Here is a 23,237-nt window from a genome sequence, read left to right on the forward strand (position 1 = left end):
TCGCAGCGCTGCGAGAAGACAGGGGCGAGGTGTACCCGTGACGCGAGATCTACCTGTGTGAAAGAGCAGAGCGCACCAGGCACCCGGTGATCCGGTCATCTTAGAGATCACAGGTGAGCAAGAGGCGAGGGTTCGACTGGCGCTCCGATCTAATACAGCATTGTGGAGCACCCAATACTTCACTTGTTTCTCGGTATTTGGAGAGTACGATCGGATTGTTTCACACGTTTTCCCACCTGATCCGAGAGATGCAGGCTGGTAAGTTTCTCTCGTGCTAAGGTTTTCAGATTTTTAAAAGTATTTCCCCCGTTATCCTCGAAGAAAATTAAAATCACGATCAATCTTATTGGATTTTCGTCTTAAGGGTGCTTGAAACTGCTGTTAAAAAAACAATATTTTAAAACATTTGATTGAACGTTTAATTAATTAATTTACCGGGCTAATCTTTGTTTATATGTAGACTAAGTCTGATTAATTTATTGATCGAACAAACGAAAAAGGAAATCCGAAGCTGGACTTTCCAAGTCCTCTTGATCGAATGCATGCGCTAGATGTTATTCTGAAGGCGACATTCAAAGGCTGTCTTGAGAAAATCAAATCACCTTCTAGATACTCAAAACCCTGAATTATTTACAGTAAACGACGGGTACTCGTTTTCGAATATATGTATATAAACGGATCTCATTACCAACAACTAATGATCTGTTTATTTTATATAACAAAGACAAAACACACACACTGAAACCATGTGCAGCGAATCCGTCTGACCCGCGAACTTTCTATTGTTAAAACGAGGAACGAGGAACCAGGAATCTAGCTATGACTGCTTGGATTAACGGTTGTCTCATAAACGTATTATTTACGGATAGAAGCATTTTGCGACGGCAATGTTATCTTCTGGAGTTATTATCTAGCCGCAGATTGTCATAAGTAATTACGAGGCAATGATTAACGAACTTATCTTTTATTATTAAAATCGCTTCTGTGCCCGAATCACTTCAGTATAATTTTTATAGAGCATTATTCTTCACACAGAGGGGTTACTCTAAAGAGGGACTTTGCTCCCCAGGTGACAGCGCTTTTGATGAAAGAGCATTTGGGAACATTTGTTTTCATCCGAGATGTTTTAACAACACGCGTCTACATCACGCCTATAGGGAGCACAGCAATGCTAAGAAGCGGAAGAGTTTCTCAGACAGGTGGAAGGGAACGTCCATTATACTATAATGAAGCAGGGTACAGAAAGTTTAACTTAAAAATGTTTTAACTCGGTGCTCTTTACGAGGATCTGTAAATAAATCACTTGAAATAGTCCCAATTCCAATGACAAAAAACGAGATGTTATCCGAAAAAATAAACGCCGCTTTTTTTTTTACTATTTGAGACCGAAGATGGAGATGATGAGGACGTCTATATTGCGGCCGTCGTCCTGTAAAGTCCTGTTATGTTGCTGGGTACTGAGCACCGTCTTCATCCTTCGCTCAGGTAAGGAAGTTTCGACCAATGTGATTTTATCTCGGAGATGATTTCAAGGATTAAGTGTTCATTCCTTAACGCAAATTAAAGATTGTAAAACCAGTTCATCGGAGGGTGCCTGATTTAAATATATATATATAACTGCGGTATGAGAAAGTTTAACCACCTTCTTCTGACCGTTTGTGACTGTAAGGTGCGCCCAGTCTCCGAGGGCAGAAGGTGGTCCTTTTCGGCCGGCAATGCAGCTACTGGGAGCTGAGAGGGAGCGCTCCTTTGCCGGCCTTAGACGAGTTCACGGTCTGCGTGGACTTGTGTCGCAAAATCAACACTAGGCAGTGGACCGCCTTCACGTACAATCGCCCATCCCAGCGCCCCCTGGAGGGCGCCCCGGAGCTGGGGCTGGCCGGGCACGGGCAGGCGCTGAGGCTGTGGCTGTTCGGCCAGGCCCTGGACGCGCCGGTCGACCTGCGCCCGTTCGCCTGGCACTCGGTTTGCCTCGCCTGGTCCGGCGTCGAGCGGAAGGTGTGGCTGTACGTCAACGGGAGCGACGTGTTCAGTAGTTGCCTTGGCGGCGTGCCCGACCGCCGCCCCCTGGCCCCCCACGGCAGCCTGACCCTGGGGGTGGCCCACGGCCTCATCGGCGGCGAGATCGTCACCGAGGACGGCAACAACCTGATCGGGGAAATCTACTTTTTCCGCATGTGGGACAAACAGCGCAGCGCCCAGCAGGTCTCCAGCCAGATCTGCGCCGAGGGCAACGTGATTCGCTGGACATCCGAGTACTGGCACAATCACAGCTGCCCCGCTGTCCCAGATTTCAGTCTCCCGTGCGGTGAGGCCCGTGGCTCAGAGCCGCAGTCGCTGTGTCCCGCTGTTGTGTTCGTGGACAGACTCTTGCCCAGTGTACTGGAAGCTGCATGGATGTCAGTTTCGTGCTCCTCTTCTTTACTCCTCCCTCCCCCGGTGTCTCTGATCGTGCCACGCGAACCGTCATTAGGGAACTGGTGTCCTGATTAACGCGTTATCGGCTTCACTCATTTTCCACCATAATTAACAACTGCCCTTCTTCTCTTCCTAAATCAGCGTCGGAAATGAATCCCTCACCCCCGCGGCAAACCACCGTCGGAGGTGCAGGTAAGACTTCAGACATTTCATTTCTTGCTACACCTCCCCTCCCAGTATGGTGACAATTCAAAAAGTCACTGGTGTCCGACTACACGTGCCCGTGGTTCTCGCGTTTTCTCATTTTAGCGCTAAGCGTGTCCTCTTTCGGTTAATGACTCGATTTTTTCCCCGTGTTCCTTTATTACAGCTAGCTCTTTCTATAGCATTAATATGAGTATTTACATCATGAGACGAGATGGTCAGTCTGCGGATGAAACAATCGCTAAGGACCTTGTATGTCTCTGGGTAAGAAGGTGTATTATTATTATTATTATTATTATTATTATAATCATACTCAGGCTCATACCTGAAGAAGGCTCCACGGCCGAAACGTTGTGTTTTCTTTCTTCATTTTTTCAGCATGGAATAAACCTATTACCTATTAAACCTATTACTTGTTCCTTTGCAGCCCACGCATGCTGACGCAGCTCCCCACCTGAACTATTATTATTATTATTATTATTATTATTAATAATACTGTTATTTGTAAAATAATGTGTGAAATGTTCATACTTTCCACAGCTCACCACGTATTTTCCTGCCAACATAACTGTGCTCGCCATTTCAGTGTTATCCCTGCAGCAAGGGTAGGTGAAGAAGTGCCATGCGTGCTCAACAACTTGTATTCTTTAACACAAGTTTCATTTTCGCCTGCATGACGTTCTGGCTCTAGTTGTTCGATTCCTCGTACAGTATTTGACGTTGATGGTATTTTATGCCATTTCGTGCCCGAGATGGTTGCGTATACAGCCAAGCGAATGGGGTGAAGACATAGGCAACAATGCTGAGCCCCTGGGTTAGGAGATAGGTCCATTTTTGCACCTTCATACAGACGACCATTCCCAGAGTGGATACTGATGTATAGTTTCATGGCTACTTGTATTCACAGCTGAATCAGAAATTCTATAATATATATTTGTTTCCTCTTTGCATTCCCTTTCTATTGAAGATTGACACCTCCAGTGACAGTTCATCAGGAGAAGGAAGGCAGAGAGGCCACCATGGTGAGTTCCTAGCAAAGATCTGATGCTACTCGTCACATTAGCGGTGTGACCATGGCGGGTCCGCGCGGGCTCGTGCCCTCGCCGCTTCGTGCCGCAACACCTGGGCGCGAACCCGGGTCTCCGGCGTAACGCAACAGGGAACCAGCCGAGTGAGCTAAAGGGAGACCGCCCCCAGCCCGGGCGGCTGAGGTCCCTGCTGCGCGCAGGGAGGGCGATGACGTCACCGTGCCCAAACTAGCTCCGCTACAGTGGCCGTTATAAAGATTTCTATCCTGCTTTCCCTCTCTTGCTACCGGCTAAGACAGACCAAGAGCTGGGTGCCTGGAGGCTTCTTCTCCTGCCTACTTATCAATCAAGACTTCTTAGCACTGGAGCAACATTTATTACTGGTTTTCAACCAAACAAGGCTTCACGTTTGGCACGATAACGTCATGGCTGTTGTAGTGCCTTTACCTTTTACCACAGCTATTTTGTTTGGTGGCTGTAGCTGAGCCTTTAGAGCCAGGCAATAGCTCAAAACACCCTTCAAAATAAGCTCTTGGAGAAAAAAGCACAAGCTGATTGTGTGTCTTGCTCTGCTAAAACACAATCCACTGGAATAAACCGATGCAACATTGAAAAACAAATTTAAGCACTTTCTTTTTTTCAGGCCAGAGAGATTAGGACTACTTCCCCAATAAAAGTAAGGTAAGATCCTTGAACTTCAGTCTCAACTGAAGTGATGTGCTTTCCTTTTCTTTCTGGCAGTGTTATTCCTCATTTTATTTTTGTGTATCAGATACAGAAGGATTAAATTAGCTGATTACATTTAGTATAAATGAGCCATTATCCTTGTGTGCCAAAGAATATATTTACTCTTTAATGTACAGCACATCATCAACTAGAGCTGCTAACATTTGTGGGGAGAAACCAAAGGTGGGAGGGATTGGTTTTGGGGGTTCAAGGACACCCAGAGGCACTCAGCATTCCTGGGTGGCCTACAGTTGGGAGATCACTTTTCCTAAGATGCAAAGAAAGAACCAGATGGGATAATCTAACTGAATGACCACTGTAAGTGACCTTTTATTTATTTGTCATTACTGCCCCTGCTAGTTACGGTTGCGCCGTCTCTGTGAAGGTGATCCCCAGCTCTGAAGTGCTTCTAACTAAGGAGGAGGTTACACGGCTGCTCAGATATAACTTCACCCACAACGGTATCACTGTTGGGGCAGAGAGTGCCAACATCAGTGTCAGGTCTTCCGGTATGTGCAGCTGATCTGTTCAACCCCATTCACTTCCAAAAACGCAGAAGTGAAGATGATTGCTATCTAATGTAACACACATCAGCTGACAGCTCTTTCCTTGTTCCCCACAGACGAGGGTTCCCGTGTTACAGAAGCTCCTCCTATTGTCTGCAGAATTGGAGCTACAACTGTTCCTCCAACAGTACATACTACCGGAGGCACTGTGACATCAGGTTAACATCCATCCATTTTCTAACTGCTTCATCCAATTCAGGGTCATGAGGGAGCAGGAGTGTATCCCGGCAAGCAACAGGCACATGGCCAGGAGGGAAATAAGTCTGGGTCACAGTTATTCAAATTGGTTGACCTTTGGTTCTGGTTGGTGAGCTGTAGCTCATCCAGCTGCAGTTTCTTACTGACCAGCCCTTCACTGTAGCAGCTCTTGATGCAGCTCCTGGTGCACAATCATCTAACTTGTGTGCTCTTTTTGCCATTATATTTGGGTGTCATAGTGGTGTTTTATAGTTTATCGGGAAAAATAAATCAGGAGTCATCAGGTGCCTCTGATGGCAGTACAGTACTGGTTGAGTAATCGCCTTGGAAGATCACTGTCGACTCTGTAAAAGCATAGGGATACAGGAGTTAAAAATTAAGCAGAATGAATGGAAGAAAAATAGGAAAAAGTGTTATACTAACTTTATTCAGAGGAAGCGTAGCACATGTTGCTGACTCATGTTGTGTTGTGCTGCCTTTGCACTTGTTATTGTGCTCTTGTGTCCTGACAGCCTCTAGACCGTCCACACCTACAACGCAAGACGCCACCATGTCAGTTTCCACTGCTGTGATGAGCACCTCAACCCCAGGAAAGAACAGCGCCCCCACAGGTGAGGATGAGAAATGGGCAGGAGGGAAATCAGCCTGTGTCCGGGACAGTAATTCAGCTTTGTTGCTCTTTGGTTCTGCCAGATGAGCTGTTGCTGATCCAACAGCGGTTTCTTATTGACCAGCCCTTCACTGCAGCAGCCCCTGGTGCGCAATCATCTCTTTTTGTCATTGCTTTCGAGTACCAAAGTGGTGTTTTATGGTTTGTTGATCAGGACAAAAAATCATGAGCCATCATTTGCTTCTGATGGCAGTATAGTATTGGTTGAGTAATTGCCTTGGAAGATCACTGTCCACTCTGTAAAAACACAGACATATAGGAGTTAAACATTCAGCAAAATGAATGAAAGAAAATGAGCAAAAAAAACTTTTCACACCAGCCTTATTGAGAAGAAACGTAACATATTTCCTTGAGTCATATTTTGCTGCAGTATCTTTGCACTTGTAGTGTTGCAGAAAGAAATACCAGGCATCAAGGTAAAAAAAAACTATACTTGACATTTAAAACATAAAAGTGGTCTGGGGAAATGACATGAAAAGTTACCTGATTGCTTGGGATTCCACTAGAATGGACAGATGTTCCTCATCCTATTTAAATAAATTGAGTTTTCCTTCCCAGAGTGTGGCTGAATAAGCTGAGATGAAGCAGGCCACTGAATAAAGTGCTCTTGTGTCCTGACAGCCTCTAGACCGTCCACACCTACAACGCAAGACGCCACCATGTCAGTTTCCACTGCTGTGATGAGCACCTCAACCCCAGGAAAGAACAGCGCCCCCACAGGTGAGGATCAGAAATGGGCAGGAGGGAAATCAGCCTGTGTCCTGGACAGTAATTCAGCTTTGTTGCTCTTTGGTTCTGCCAGATGAGCTGTTGCTAATCCAACAGCGGTTTCTTATTGACCAGCCCTTCACGGTAGCAGTCCCTGGTGCGCAATCATCTAACTTGTGTGCTCTTTTTGTCGTTGCTTTTGAGTATCATAGTGGTGTTTTATAGTTTATCGGGGAAAATAAATCACGAGTCATCAGGTGCCTCTGATGACAGTACAGTACTGGTTGAGTAATCGCCTTGGAAGATCACTGTCCACTCTGTAAAATATAGGGATGTAGGAGATAAACATTAAGCAGAATGAATGGAAGAAAAATAGTAAAAAGTGTTATACCAACCTTCTTTAGAGGAAGTGTAGCACATGTTGCTGACTTGTGTTGTGTTGTGCTGCCTTTGCACTTGTTATTGTGCTCTTGTGTCCTGACAGCCTCTAGACCGTCCACACCTACAACGCAAGACGCCACCATGTCAGTTTCCACTGCTGTGATGAGCACCTCAACCCCAGGAAAGAACAGCGCCCCCACAGGTGAGGATGAGAAATGGGCAGGAGGGAATTCAGCCTGTGTCCAGGACATTCACATATTAATCACATGGGATAAAAACACAGTATGTGTTACACAGTAAGTGTGACCAACTGACGGCAGGTGATTTTTTTCTTGAAAACTGGTTGGATAACAACATCTTAAAAAATGGATCCACAACCATCTGAATTTGGGTGGTCTTTTTGCCATGGCTTTTGCAAACGGTACTATATGGTTTAAACACAGCTAGAGAATCCTCTGTAAAGTGTCTGTAAGAAAAATCAATGCCAATTGTAACGAGCACAGTTTATTGCTGTTACAATTGTTTCAGTAATCATATTGAGAGGACATGAAAGTAAAATGATATAACTTTATTATGTGGACTATATTCAAACATCTAACACAGGAACGGGGCCACTAAGTGTCTTTATAGCTGGGCAGCTTTTTCAACATGTTCCTTTTACAGAAGCTACAGTAGAGACGTCCACTGCAATCCTGTCCACTTCGCCTACCCCAGTCACAAGCCAGGCAGTATCCAGCCCCTGGGTATCTACTGACACAACCCCACTCCATTCACACAGGCCCGTCCCTAATGTTCAAGGTACAAGCAGCTGCTTATCGGCCCTCTGTCTCGCAGTGGGCTGTTCTGTACTTCCCTGGCCCAGAGCAAGGGGCTCTGCCTCCTTAACTCAAAATCCCCCGCTTCTGCAGAATAGCCAGCTGTCCTGAGTCTGCGGTGCTCGGAAATGGACTTCGGTGTGTGTGAAAAGTGGGCCTCCGAAAATACAAAACAATCTGAAGCCAAAGCATCACATTCCACTGCAGAAGCAAAGGTGCAAAAGGGTTTTAAGCGTCATGCATACCTTCTCATTTTGAAACCATGGAACTCGATTGTTATCCTCAGAGGAGCAGCTACTTCAGAAGCCAGCTGCTGTTTTATGGCAATGACCTGCAGGGCGAGAAGAGGGAAGTGCATCGGCAGAGTGAAATGGATGTTCGGCATTCTTGGAAGATTTGTCGGCCCCAAGTCAGTCGTATTTCACTGCTGCCGTCTGCAGGAACTCGTGCAATTTATTCTTTGTTGAGTTTTACTTTGGAAACGTGGTCCATAGACTGAGCACCGCTGTAGTTCTTTCAGTTCCAGAATAAATCGATTTCCTGTTGGAAACGCAATATGATCAAATTCAAGACTCTCCCTGGGGTAGACGAAGCTCTGAGAACGAGAAACCGAGCTTCAGACTAAAGAGAAGGATGTTAAAGTGTTACTTTGTGACTTGTGTCCATTTATTGCAGTGACCTTTTATACAGTCAGCTTGAATGCCACGCTGAACGGCTCATCAGATAACCCAGAACCATTCATTTACGAATGGGTAAGGAGCAGAAATGAACCTCTCGCCTGTTAAGTAACAGCTTCATTTTAAGACAGCTTAATTGCACTTTAAATGAATTGTTTCTTACAGCTTCTTAAAATCTTGCCGGGGAACAAAATGACAGCTTTCAATCTCAAAGCTTCTCTCGCACCCGTGAGGTAAGGCCAGTTGCATGAGTGATACTCACCGCACGGCTTCTCTCTGACTGGCCAGCGGCAGCTGCTCTGGGATGGAATTGCATGTTGCAAACTGCTGTGCAAGAGGACGTGAGGGGGGCGCAGGGCAACATGTCTGAAACTGTTCGATATGGGTGTGCAGAGTGCTGATAAGCATGTCGTCTGTGTAGCCGCCTCCACAGGTGAAACACAAACGGTTGTCTGGAGCTGATTTAAAGACATTGAAGTGAATTAACCTTTATTGCCCCAAGGGAATTTGTCTTGCACATCAGAAGCACACAACATATATGACAATAACACAATACAACAACAGTACAACACAATAGTACAAAACAACATTCAACAACATTGCTCAATCAGAGCTCTTCCAGTACCATGAGATTAAAAACAGCTAGCTGAAAATGTGTGTAAAACAACAACAACAATAATAATAAGATCCCTAACTCCAGAGAATCTTTCCATTGTTCAATAGCTGAATGCTTTGAGGTATGAAGAAAGTAAACGCTTTCTTATTCTATATGCAGGGGATCTGGTACCTTTTCCCAAAGGGTAGGAGAATGTGTTCTAAAAAGAGTGGATGAGGGAGGTCATCTAAGATTGTAAATTAATAATATGTCGCTTCGTTAGACATGTTATTGTGTCTAAGGATGCAGCATTCATCTTGCCATCTTGTTCAACTTGCTTTTGTTTGCCTCTAAAAGCGTTTTTTCTTGTATTGAAACAGCCCAGCCTTAAGGAGGCGCTCAAACTGGGGCACTAGAAACACCACATGAGACATGCAGAGGATGTAAAGGAGTTAAGGAAAAAAATAAGTTTTCTTAAGAGCTGTTAACAGTGTTTCTTAAACGTAATGTGTTTTACAGAATGTCATCTACTAACGTAGCCAGAGGAAAGAATTCTGTTGGCACGGTGAGTAGCATGGCCTTCAGTGTACCATGGGTAATCTGACAATGACAGTATGAAGCAGATTCTGGGAACAGTGGCTCTTCCCACAGAGAAAAAAACCCAGGAGCATCAGCTAAGAATCCTGAAGTATAAAATATGATGTATAAGAAGGTGGATATACACTAAGCAGCAATAAATAAAAAGCCATTATTTTAAAAATCAGCTAAACCAACTTACAGTGATGAAGTTACAAATAATTAAACCTCTTAGATAGTGCTAGAATTATTGATGTTGCCTCCTACAAAATAAGAAATTCTAGTGTTCAAATTGTACAGTTTCTGGAGAGACATTCACATGCATGTTTAAATATTACACATCCTGCAGTCTTCAGGGTGCAGAGGAGCTTGCTCATTTTCTCTTTTGTTTGTCCTGCAGGTTGCTCTGCCCAGACAAACCAGGTATTGAATATAGTGTTCTGTGTTGAAGCTTGTGAGTGTGATCACGGAATTTAATGTACAGCTGTTTCAGAAACGAAGGCTACTTCAGTACAGCAGAGAAATAGTTCACATTTCCGACAGTCAAATAAAACAAATATTACACCGATTCCTAAATCCCAGCTGATCTAAAGATATATTTATAAAAAAAGGTGAAATCTCAGATACATCAGCATTAACAGCTTCAGGAAGCAGTGGGAAGCTGTGAGTAAGGGATGAACATAAGTCGTTATACAATTTGCTTGTCACTTTTACAGAATGTTTGATGCCGATCGCAGTGGTTTGTGAAATATATACATGACTGTATTAGGCATGTTGCACTGTTCTGTTTTTTCACTCAGTGTAGTTCCTTTTTTCCCCAGAAATGCATTCATATGGCCAATCTTGTACTGGTATCTGAGCCATTTTGTTTTAAGCTAGTTAGCCTTCATAGACCTGTCTGAAGTTGACTCTTAGCTTATGGATGCCAACCTTACGATGGCACAGAGGTTATCATTGCTGCCTTGCAGCACTGAGGCCCCAGGTACAATTGCTGGGGCGCTATCTGCATGGAGTTTGCATGTTGTTCTTGTGTACGTGTGTGAGTCTCTGCTTGGTGCTCCAGTTTCCTCCCACAGTCCAAAGACATACTGGTAGGTTCACTGGGAATAATGGTCCTGGTATGAGTGTGTGTGTGCACCCTATGGAAGACTGGCATCCCATCACGGATGTACCCTGCCATGTGCCTACTGCATGCTGGGATAGGCACCAGCTCTGTCGCGACCCTGAACTGGAGACAGCAGTCAGAAGATGAATGGATGTGTTGAGAAGAACAAATAATGATAATGATGAGGAACACCTAACAGTGAATCATTTACATAGTCATTGACTGGTATGTCAGTGGGATAAGGTGGTGGATTAGCTACTGCAACACTTCATATTTGCTGTTCATGTGTAGTTTACCTTGAGCTGTTGTGATAGGCTGTCCGTTTTTGAGCAATGTCAATTAAATCATGCCTAATGTAAAGCTTGGTCTCTTCACATAGAGACTAAACTATAAAACATTGGTGAAGACTTTTATCTACAGTAATTGTTGATGCACCTAACATCCATATGTCACAATTCATGACTAGGATACAGAAATAATCCTGTCAGTATTGCGAGACCTTACCTCTTTCTTCTATGCGCTTGTATTTTACTGAATTGTGTCCACTCAACAGCTGTGCCTGCAGGTTCCAGCTGCAGGTGAACTCCACAGCAAATGTGAATGAAACCAAGACACAGATTGAGCATCTGTTGCAAAAAAACTACACCAATGGTACTGCATCTGTGGAACCCGAGCCCAACAGCATCAATGTTTACCCCATTGGTATGTTACAGCACTCCCCCGTACTCACTCTCAGCACGTTCTCCGGCTCTGTCAGTCTGGGCCTGGTGACAGTGTTTCTCTTGTTCTAGAACCGGGGAGATGCCCAGAACAGACCCAGCTGATGCGCCAGGGGCAATACCTGTGGCCCGAGACCCAAGCCCGCTTCACAGCCAAACTGCAGTGTGAAAGGGACCCTGAAAATCAAGCCACGAGGAACTGGTGAGCGCTGCAATACTGGAAGTGTGGGTGGGGCCCGTGAGCCCCTCCCCCAATAATCCCCACCCCCATTCTTCACATGCCCCTCCCCTCCACTTGTCCTACATTCATTTGTCTCCACCCCTCCAAAGAGCTCCATTGCTGTTTTATGTGCAGCATCTGCGGTTTGGTTCCCAGGGTCTAACTTGCAAGCACATCTCTGAATTCCTGGGATACTTACACTCAGCCCCGATAAGTGCCAAACTCACATTCCCCCAAATCATGGCCTTCTGTCGTGGAACGTTCGAATGCTCTTGAGAGGTCCTGGGGAAATGGCATCCCTATGACTCTCTCATTTTGCGCTGTGAAGCCTCCTACTCTCCCTCTCTCTCTGTCCCACAGCAGCATAGGCGCTAATCCTCCACAGCAACCTCGGTGAGCGAAGAAAAATGATTTCCCGCAATTCGGAATACAGAGTAGAATCCCAGACCAGAGCCACTGTCGCAGGTGCACCTCTGAGATCCTGACCCTCACACCCTGAATATCTGGTCGCTAAACCCACCACACCAAAGACCTGCCCCCTGCTGAAGGGACTTTCATTCGCCATAATATTCACTGTCATCATCTAAATAATAAAAGTCTTGACAGACGCAGTTTAAACAAAGATTTAGTGTGCTTAGCTTTGATCCTGCGTGTGTAGTGCTTAACGCGTGTGTGACTGATGTGTACCTGGCTTGGCAGCAGCTGGAGATTTGCTGAGAGACGCAGAAGTGATCAGATAGCAATTAAGTGAGACCTGTTACTCTGTACACAGTACTTTAATAACAACAGAGAGCTTAATTTATGACTTGTGCCTATTAATAGTAGGTAATTACTCCTTAATAAATGCTTAGTTTGGACAATGGTCCCATATTTTATGTGAGATCTACCAATAAAAATATTACATGTAATGCAATTAGAGATAAAATTGAAATCTAGTAAACAAGTGATAAGACAATCAGTTTCATTAAAATAACACAAAGCAATTTATTGCTCTTCTAGTGATTTTGGTTTATGTAGCTTGGTTTTTTTCTTGATTAACTCAACCGACCATAAACTGCCCTTCAAATTAAAATCTTTACTGGAGGTTAATGAATGAAAACGGCACATGTTTGGTGATTTCTAACACCAACAATTTTAGGTAAAAAATCTGTAATCCAATTTATCTGTTAGACAAATGAAATTTGAAATATTAACCTTTCATTGATTTGACTGCTATAAAACAAAACGTGAAATACTTAATATGGAAGAAATGAACCAGCACCAGAGACTGGCATCAAGACGGGTTCTGGGTGGGACACTGGATGGGACACTGGTCCATTTCATGGCATGCACACATAGGAACATTAAGGAGATGCCAATTAAACTGGACAGCATGTGTTGGGACTGTGGCAGGAAAATCATGCACCATCCCAAGTGGCCATAGGGAGAACATGCAAACTCCATGCAGAAAGCTCCTCTGTCTGAAATCAAACCCAGGACCCTAGAGCTATGAGGCAGCAGCTCTACCTGCCTTGTCCTCATGCTGTACTCATTCCCCAGCAGTGTGAAAGAGTGCTCATGACAACATGGGCACTAGGGGAATCCAGTGATCAATCCTATGGCAGAATGGTATCAGACATCCGGTTTCCCAAGAACAGTTTTAGAGGTCATTCAGTAAACCATACCACCATAGTCCTTGATGGGGACACGTGAAGTTGTGTGTGCCTTGATGAATGTGTGAATTAGGATTCATTATGGTAAAGGAAACCAAGCAAAGACATTATCAGTAGGAATTTGGAAAACTAAAGTGCTACCCATTCAGATGCCTAGATATTTATAAACCCTGACTTGCTTTAACTTTCTTTCACTTAAACAGAAAGCCTGATGAATGTTATTGAAATTGAGCAGCATAATCAGTCATCACAGATATTAAAATAGGTGATGTCAGTATAGAGGAGGATATGAGTGTTGCTTATATGGGTAATACTGATGGAGAAAACTAGGACCAGAATCTTAAAAGACTGCCTTAGTAACATCACTAATATTCATAAGACAAATGGAAAAAAAAACTATACTTCAAAATTAATAAATGCTGGCTCACACACAGCATACTTCAGTCTGTGTCTTTCTGTTTTTCCTCTGTGTTCTGTGAAGGGATTACAGTGTTGGTTGTGTGTTTCTCTGCAGTATGGTGAATGCTTTGACAAACCGTGCCCAGTGGGACAAGCCAGACCTGATGTCCTGTCCGACGCTGCATAAAACCATTGCTGACCTCAGCAATATCACCGTCACTGCCAGTGAGTGCCTCTGCAAAATTACGAGTGGGCGCTCCGGGGCTGCTGTACGCATGTGTGCCGGGGGAGTGTGAGGAGGTGGATCAAGCGACGTCGTGCAGAAGAAGAAAGGGCAGATCATGTTAAAAATTTGCGTTGCACCATACTCAACCTCCATCTCTAAGCCCTCATTCAGAGATGATCTGGAATGGAGGCATCCATTAGTGGTCCTCCAGAGCCACAGCAACTAATTCGTCTGTTCTAGCTGATTGCCCACTCTGTTGACTTTGCTAGAGTATCATTCATCTTAATCAGCACCGCCCTGTGGATTCTTTCTGTGAAGATCTGTGTTGATGTGACTTAGGATATAATGGCTTGTGCACCAGTTGATTGCCATGGTCTGTGCACCTGCAATGCAATGCAAAATGCAGCACACAACCCTAACACAAGGTCTGCTTGCAGGAGATAGCTGGCCTTATCTGCAATACTGATAAAAACAACTGACTTACAATGGATTTGTAAGGTATCAGTCCCTAAACTGAAGTGTGACTGGGATGTTAGGGACCTGCATCCTGTTTTTCTGTGAAATAAGAGTTTTCACATGCTCATCCACCACGAAGACTAAACCTTCAAAGCCTAAAGATGTTCAGATGAAGGTATGTTAAGACATCTATGCATGTGTTTCCCCAGACAACTCTGAGGATCTGGCAGAACTGATCAAAAACCTGACCAGCGACCAGCTGTTTTTAAGCCACAACGAGCTGATCATTGTGTTTTCCAAGATGGCAGAGATCCTGGACGCTGGCAGTGTGACTCCACCCCTCGGACAGACTATCATCGACATCCTCAACAAACTCCTGGGAACTGAGAGCAACCTGCAGCCCTTCACCAATGAGTGAGTGGGTCCGGCCTGGGAAACAGTGCATTCCCTCCCACTGAGACAGAGCTGTGCTTTGCGTTTACACGATTCTTTGTGCAGTTCCTCCTAATTTTTATCCATCCATAATTTGAAAGGTGCTCATTCCAATGTGAGGTTGTGCCAACTTGGAACCTGTCCTGGAAGTACGACACGCTGGTGCATTACAGAGTACACGCACATGCACGCACAAGCTCTCACACGCACTCACACACACGTACGCGCTCTTACAGTCTCTCACAAGCTCTCACATGCACACAGGAACAATTTGAGATGCAATTAACCCACCCTCCATGTCTTTGGAAGGTGAGCAGAATCTGGAGAGCCCGGAGAAAACCCCAACATAAGGACACTGAGGACATGCAAGCATGCAAAAGTTTTTTTTAAGAGTATTTTCAGTCTGTCTCGAAACACACCACTTGTGAAGTGTGTGTTCTGCAGAGGTGTGTGGAAGTGAGTGAGCAGCAGGAGAGACTAGCGAGAGAGCTGAGCGGCAGGAGCCAGAACTCTTTAACCAGCCCTGTGTTTCCATCTCCCACTACGCCACAGCATCCTGAATGTCATGGAGAGTCTCGGGAACAGAATAGCCTTCCCAGGGAATCTCTTCAGCCTGACGTCCCCAAACCTGGCGCTCTCCGTCGTCAGCGTGGACCCCTGCAACTTCTCTGGGCTTGCATTTGGGGTGTCCTCCTTCTCGCAGGGCGTTAACCCACAGGTAACCTCACTAACAAGGGGAGAATACCAGGATCCCCCCCAAGTCTTGTCACCAACAGACAAATAAAAGCTGAATTCCTCGGGTCCAGTTTAACTACCGTGATGATAAATGTTATCTGGAAGTTACAATAATGTTCCACATGAGGGCACTGTACTGTGCATTGCTGTTACGTGGTGCACCTGCATCACTTAATGAGTTGTGTGTTTGCTTTTTGCCTCTAAGTGTCATAGGACAGAAAATGTACTTCTTTAGCCATGCAAGGTGTTGTGCAGTACACCATGTAGAATAAGATCCTGTTTAAATAAAACACCAAAATAATAATATGTGACTAAAAAAGGGCAGTGACTAGAATCTCCAGTATTGAACTGGCACTTTGTGATGTGGAAATAGCTTTGCAGCTCCAGGGAACCCCGGACAATGACAGCATCCTGGAGAATGCAACAAGGCATACTTTTTTTTAAATGGGAGTTTAATTTTTAAAGGCTTGGGCATTGCTTGCTCTGTGTGGGCAGATTGAGAGCTCCTAAACGCCCCCCCCCGCTGTTGCAGGCCTCCGCATGAGGACGTTGGACTGGGGTGATTATAAAGCCAGAGTGTTTTACACTTCCTAACAAGACGCCCATTGCTGCCAGCTACGCCTTTTCTTTCTGTGTGTGTCAACATCTGTGTGTGTGTTTTATTTGTTTGGTTGTTCTTGCAGGTTTTCATAAACCAGGGGCCTTACAGCCATACTATAGCTTTCATCTCTCTGCCCTCCTCTCTGGAAAACCACTTCCCCCTGTACACAGAGCTCGCCAGATCCCGGGTGCAGTTCCAGTTCTATGGGAAAACCGAACTTTTCCAGGTACAGACAGGGGTCAGTGCCCCCCTCCCCCCCCTCGCTCACTCTTGATAGGTTGCTTTGGTCAATTTTCCATAGTATATTTGCATTTTTACCGTAGTTTTGCTGTGGCTACCCATGGTATGAAGAAGCACAGTGAAGATATGTTAACACCACAGGAAATGCAACAGTAGTTTCACAGTGTGACTGTAGGCACCCTGTTTTTCCCTAACTCTGCAGCGTCCCCTGGCAGTGAGGAGCACAGAGGAGCAGAGGATCTGGGGCTCAACTCGCACATTAGAGCACCAGGTCCCAGTTTCCCAAACACAGTGACATCTGTCCAGGAAAGCTTTTGCTAACCGAGATTTCAGCAGTTCAGTGAGATCCTAATAAACGCGACAGAGAGATGAAATATCTATAAAGTGTTTAGCGCGACTGTCTTGGCTGAGGGAATGGCAGTCTAGTCGAGAGGCAGGGCTACTGCAAGCGGTGGGCTGGGGAGTTTGGGTGTAGACGAGGTGGGGGGATGTGTGAGAGGTACGCGAAGGGAAGTCCCGGGTGCGAGACTTATGTACTTAGGCGAGCACAAATGTGAGAACTTAGGATCTAACCTTCCTCCCCAATTCCTGCTATGAACTCACAAAAAAGTGCCAAATCCTACTTGCAGACCTCTCAGAGAACAGAAGAGAGAAGATCTCCTTGTCTTTCAGGACTCCATGAAGGAAAAGTCCCTGCTCACCTACGTGATATCCGGCAGCGTGACCAACGCCACCATCAGGAACCTGAGGGACCCAGTCACTGTGACGCTACGCCATCTCAAACCCAACCTGGTGCGGCCCTCGTCTCTTCCAGGGAGTTCTGTCTGAACGGGTCGTTGAGTCAGAGCCGAGGCGCCTGCGTTTACCTGCATTTTGTCTCTTTTCCTCCCCTCCACAGCTCGGCCAGCAGGTGCAGTGCGTATTCTGGGATCTGCAGAAGGACGGTGAGCCTTGCAGTCTGCCCCACGGCCTGTCGTCTCCGGGTTGGCAGCTGCCTCCTCAAAGCCAAAGCGCGTACCTAAAGATCCCGACATTGAATTGGAAGGGTTATTTGTCCAGACCAATGCGTTTTCTGCCTTGTTTGTGCATGTTTGGTGGTTGATGTGGGTTGCCAGTCCAGCCCTGTGAAGGCGCATGAGGGTGAGGCCGAGCAGAGGTTTCCTCATGCTGACGAGCCTCTGTAAAGAGTGCTGCTGTGTGTTCCAGGTGGACAGGGAGGGTGGAGTCCTGAGGGTTGCGAGGTATATGGCACCAGTGTGAACCACACCACCTGTGTCTGCGACCACCTCACGCACTTCGGGGTGCTTCTGGTAAGACGCCTCCTTTTACAGCAGGGCTGCTCAAGAGCCCTGGGAATCTTCCGTTTTTTTTCCGTGGTGAACTACTGTATTAAACCGGTGGCTTAAATAGAGAAGCTGCTGCTTACAAGGATGAGTTGGAATCTGGAGGAAAGTCTTTCACACTGCTGCGCAGTCTTGTGTGTGAATGCCGTAACGTGAAATTAAATGTCTACCACAGGCAAAGTGAACAGGAAAGGTGATTCAGGTGTTGCGATAGTTGGTCTTTCATTCTGCACTGGTGGTGGGAGCTGTGAAGAAGCATATGTCTGACCTCAGGAGATGAAGTGGACTTGACTCTGACTTGCTCTTCAGTGGTGGGCTGTGATGTTTTCTCTGATGCAGGTCCCCTCCAGGTCCCCTGTGAATTCTGTGGATAACCGGATCCTCACCCTCATCACCTACGTGGGCTGTGGACTGTCTGCCTTGTTTCTGGGGGTCAGCTTACTCACCTACACAGCCTTCGAGTGAGTATCCGGCTTAGAGGAGAACATTGCTTGTTTCATTGTCGTCATGGTTCTCATAATAGTAACAATTCATTTGGCTTATAAGGTTCTGCACAAAAGCGCACCTTTGCATACATAACAGAAGTGCACAGGAAGCAAAAAATAGACAAGCAGTATTGCGCATTGAATGCTGCAGTGCAAAGATTGATCTAAGGATTTTGACAGTCACAGTGTCTCTAATACTAACCTCATGGTCCTGTCACCCAGTGTATGGAATCCGGTCTGAACTGGGAGGTCTCTGGACTGCACTTGTGCGATAAATCCTTCTGGTGATCTGGATATGCTTTACATGTGCCAAGGAGAACCACCCAAAAACCAATTTTACAAGGAGACGGTGCAAATTACAAAGTTATACACTCATGCAGAGTTCTTTTAGGTGGCACACAAACTGATTGCTTCCTTGATATTAAACTCATTTTAATATCAATTAAATTAGAGTTAACAATTACAATTAAAGTTTAAGCTGACATGCCAGTATGTAAAACATGGGAGTGGACTAATCTTGATGGAATAAATTCGAGTATCAGTGCTTCTGCACAAGATGGACAGATTCCAGAGCTGGTTCAGTTGCGCCTCATACGTGGCTTGATTTTCCAGGACATTGAATTTCATCTGAGCCTCCAACCAAAGGAACTCCAGTGGAACTAATTGCAGAGATTAGAGGAGACAAGTAATCAATCCCTATTGTTCCCTCAGCCTTGCTGCTAAACTCCTTCTCTCTGTCCTCTGCCCTGTCTCTGTTAGAAAACTGCGCAGGGACTATCCGTCGAAGATCCTGATGAATCTCTCTGCCGCCCTGCTGGGCTTGAACCTGGTGTTTCTGGTGGACTCCTGGCTGGCCTCCTTCAACAGCCGTGGCCTGTGCATCTCCGTGGCTGTCATCCTGCACTACTTCCTGTTGGCCTCCTTCACCTGGATGGGCCTGGAAGCTGTGCACATGTACTTCGCCCTGGTCAAGGTCTTCAACATCTATGTTCCCTCTTACATCCTCAAGTTGTGCTCTGCTGGGTGGGGTAAGCTAAGGAAAAACAGCAATAACACTAACAATTATAAAAATAACCATAATCCAAACACCACAATCACCGTTATTGCTATCAGTGTGATGTTCATCATCGATATCGCTCTCACGACCACCTTCAAAGTGCTTCCCTGTTGTAAAGTAGATGCAATATTAGCTTTTGTCATATCAGGCTCAAGGGTAGGGGCATGGCTCTCTTGACTTAGTGTAACACAGAGGTGGGCAGTCCTGGTCCCCAGAGGGCTAGGTTTTTATTCCAGCTCTGCTGTTCACCTTCAGTCAACTCATTATTAGCTTAATGGGGCCAATCTGATCATCTTCAGAAGGTACTTTGAGAGACCTAGAAGACCTGCAGACTTATCAGGCTTTCGGGAGCTGGATGGCCCAGCCCTGGCCTGAGGTGGCTATAAAGATCACTGTGAGAGGCGCTGCTGCAACATTTCAGGACCAGACACTAAATCGGCTCTGCAGGAGGCTGCACCATCACTCTCTTCCATGTAACAGATCAGCAGGTCTTTATCATAATTAAATATCCAGGATAAGGATCTGAATATAGTCAAGCAACTGCTGCAGTGCAAACAGATTTTCAGGATGCATGCATGAGTTTTTAACTAGTGTGTTTTATATGAAAACGGTGCATCGTGAATATTTACAAAAAAATGCATATTCAAACAGAATATATACAGTATAAATGTGTTTTTCTGCCCTAGGGATTCCACTGCTGGTCATTGCCCTTGTATTGGCAATTAATAAAGACGCCTATGGCAGTGGACTCTATGCCAAGTCTCTCAGTCCATCGGAAGACTCCGAGGAATTGTTGTAAGTGATACAGATGCGCTGACAGATGTGAAGCCTGCGACAGTTTGTCACATTACCTTGCTCTCTGTTTAGAATCGGTTTGAAGTAAACAGGTCTGCTGTGAACTGCAGTCTTTTTTCATTTGAGGCAGGGCATAGCAGTGCCGAGGTTTAAGAGCTCCTAGAAAACTAGATGTAATAAAGATTATGAAAACATTAGATGGAAAATTAAAAAGCTTCATTATGTACTCGGAACTTACAAGGAGTTTGGAACAATATTATTTTTTGGCAGACCTCCAAACAGTTTCAGATTGCAGCTGTAAATAGTGTTAGTGGGCCAGTGGGTGGTGCCTTTCCCTCTGGGCCAGAATTTCCAGTCCAGTGCCCCAGTATGGCAACTGGGGACACCGTGCTGTAGGAGATCCTGGCCTTTGAATGAGACGTTAAACTGAAGTTCTGAGCGGCGCATCTGAGTCTTTGTTTAGCCCTGACTGCCTAGTAACTAAAGATCCCATGGCCCTGAAAGCAGGGGTATTCGCTCCACTAAAACGTCAGTCTGCTCAAGAATGCGTGTGTCCGTCCGGTCTGAGCGGCGGTGGCTTCTCTTGTCAAAGCCCGAAATCCCGTTGTGCCTGGGAGCTCATTGCCCTGCGCTGGCGTGCCTCTCAGCTGCTGGGTGCAGAGCGACGTGGCGTTCTACGTGTCGGTGGTGGCCTTCTTCCTACTGGTCCTGCTGTGCAACGTGGCCGTGTTCGTCGTGGTGCTGCTCCAGATCCGCAACGTGAAGGCCAGGCAGCCGGCGGGCTGCCGCAGCGGCCTCCTGCACGACCTCAAGAGCGTGGCCAGCATCACCTTCCTGCTGGGCCTCACCTGGGCCTTGGCCTTCCTGGCCTGGGGGCCGGCCAGGGTGCCCCTGCTCTACCTCTTCTCCATCTTCAACAGCCTGCAAGGTGAGAGCGCACCATCCCTGCGCGAGGACACCACCCTCGTCCGCAAAATATGCCACGAGTTTCCTTTAAGAAAAAAGCTTACAAAGATTACAAAGTGTATTTCGGAGACGGTGTGCAGGCTTTCCTATCCATCTGTGTGGCTTCGTAACACGTCCTTTCAGCCCTCAAGAGAAACAGTGATTCCTTCACGCCGACGCTCCAGATCAGCTGACAGAAGATGGCGTGTCGTCTGCTAACCCATCTGAGGCTCATTAATCTGGTATCTGTTTGGTGCTGCAGTCACGCTCTGGGTGGCACGTCCGAGTCTTTGTCTCGGTTTCAATCCTGCTTTATCTTTTAATTGCCAGTACAGCCTTTGCTCAGCTCCTGTTAATAATAATAATAATTGCTTACACTTATATAGCGCTTTTTCTGGACACTCCACTCACAGCGCTTTACAGGTCATGGGGGTCCCCACGACCACCACCTGCAGCCCCACCTGGATGATGCAACGGCAGCCAGAGTGCACCAGAGCGCTCCCCACACACCGGCTCTCAGTGGGGAGGAGAGCAGAGTGATGAAGCCAGTTCAGAGACGGGGGTTATTGTTGACTTTATTGACTATACTGTGCTGTGCGGTGCGCTCTCTTGCTCTGCCTACAGTGACGTGTCTGTCCGCCTGCAGGGTTCTTCATCTTCGTGTTCCACTGCCTGATGAAGGACAGCGTGCGGAAGCAGTGGAGGATCCACCTGTGCTGTGGTCGATTCCGACTCGCCAGCACCTCAGGTACGGCGGGCTCAGGGGCGGGTTTCTGCCTTGGTGGAGCATGTGACCTCTGTGGCAGGCTGTTACCCAGCGCTGATAACGCTTCCACTCAGGTTTTCCAGCCCATGTTTTTACTGCCCTTTCCGTGCTCTTATTCTTCAAGTTCTGGCTCGCCACACAGATCCCCTGGCAGTATGGAGAGAAACAGAATCACACCTCGTGAGTTATAATTTATATCCCACAAGCGTTTCAGCTCAGTGCCATTGCTGTGTCTGAAAGATGAGCCAACAACCAATGGCAGCAAAGACATCTCTTCCTGTTTTTAGTAAAATCGTCAGTTTTCCTTTCCTCCTCTTTTGTGTATCTGGTGATAATGTTCTCTTAAGAGAACTGCATGAGCAGATCCACACAAACTGACATCCTGCCAGTGACTGCACTCGTACCCATCGAGCCCACCATCCTAGTTTGGTTCTGTTTTCCAGAGTGGAGCCAGTCGGGCACAAAGTCGAGAGAGAAACAGCTCGCCCATTCTCCTTCTGTCAAGTCAGCCAAGTCGGACAAATCCAACTCCACCAGCAGCACCTCCAACGAGTCGGACTCGGGGGGGAGGCTGGTCTCCACTCCAGGTAAGTGCACTGGCTCAGGAGCAGTCACTGCCCTCTGCTCCAGTCTGTCTGTACCAGTGGGCCCCCAGAGACACGGGGAACACTTTCGCCTGCAGTCTAGTGATGCAGAAATCAGCCCTCTAACACAGGGGCCAGTGGTCATGGGTCCTTCCTTCAGACTCATTGCGAGACTTTGCTCAAGCGCTTTCTTTAGGAATCTCAGTTATATGAGACAGTCAGTACTTGCGTTATCGTACATTAGTTCTGTGTGTGCCTTTGGCTTTCTGTTTAAACTGGAGGTGGTTGTTGACAGTGATGCATTGAAAAGAGACTCTCCCGTGTCAGGAAGAGCTGAGAAGCGCTTGTGTGCTGCATGGTCATTTTCACCCACACGGCTCTGGAACTAGAGCAGCTCGGACAGAACGCTTTCAGTGCTGTGTGGGTGGGCGAGGCACGTCACAGTATGTGCTGTGCAAAGAATCTAGAATTTGGAATAAAGTGACACAAATTGCTGCCTTCTCTGCTCTTTGTTTCTCTGCTCCACCTGTAGACCTGGTGTACGAGAACACCCTGACGGTGCCGCCGGCTCACAGCCCTTCCTTTCACAACGTGCTGCGGATGGGGCCCAGGGAGATGGAGGTGACCTACCAGGTGTGCTCCTGGCTGCCCAGAGAGAGGTCCTACTGAGGGCTCTCCGACTGACAGCACACCTCCCAGGCCCCAGGGCCTAGGTTTGCTTTCCTTTCGGGACTCAACATTTCAAGCGGACGGGGTGCAGAGTCGATCCATGCAGTCAGGTCTCCAAGGGCCTGAATCTCAGGCTCTCAGGCGCTCCACTGTTTCTCCCACAATGATGCGAATTTCCCTCAGTTGGGTAAAGGCCACCTGATGGACAAGGCTTGATTAGCAGGCAAGGCTCTCAGAAAAACCTCT

The 23,237-nt window shown here is 46.5% G+C and overlaps 1 protein-coding gene across 1 annotated transcript; it reads left to right on the top strand.

Moving 5' to 3' along the window:
* The first annotated feature begins 1,391 nt into the window (after positions 1-1,391).
* On the top strand, positions 1,392-22,991 carry LOC148828796 (adhesion G protein-coupled receptor G4-like). The gene is made up of 27 exons (XM_088926057.1): positions 1,392-1,485; positions 1,670-2,379; positions 3,163-3,227; positions 3,590-3,644; positions 4,762-4,885; positions 5,653-5,751; positions 5,834-5,896; positions 8,390-8,466; positions 8,557-8,624; positions 9,506-9,551; positions 9,963-9,985; positions 11,221-11,369; positions 11,459-11,588; positions 13,773-13,882; positions 14,549-14,753; positions 15,324-15,489; positions 16,190-16,333; positions 17,020-17,139; positions 17,246-17,291; positions 17,554-17,657; positions 18,030-18,151; positions 18,935-19,203; positions 19,919-20,027; positions 20,675-20,955; positions 21,619-21,720; positions 22,182-22,325; positions 22,855-22,991. Exons 1-27 carry the CDS (start codon positions 1,392-1,394, stop codon positions 22,989-22,991), a joined length of 3,762 nt encoding a protein of 1,253 aa, XP_088782183.1.
* Positions 22,992-23,237: the final 246 nt, after the last annotated feature.

Source organism: Atractosteus spatula, chromosome 9, assembly GCF_055471065.1.
Source record: "Atractosteus spatula isolate fAtrSpa1 chromosome 9, fAtrSpa1.hap1, whole genome shotgun sequence".
Classification (NCBI taxonomy): domain Eukaryota; kingdom Metazoa; phylum Chordata; class Actinopteri; order Semionotiformes; family Lepisosteidae; genus Atractosteus; species Atractosteus spatula.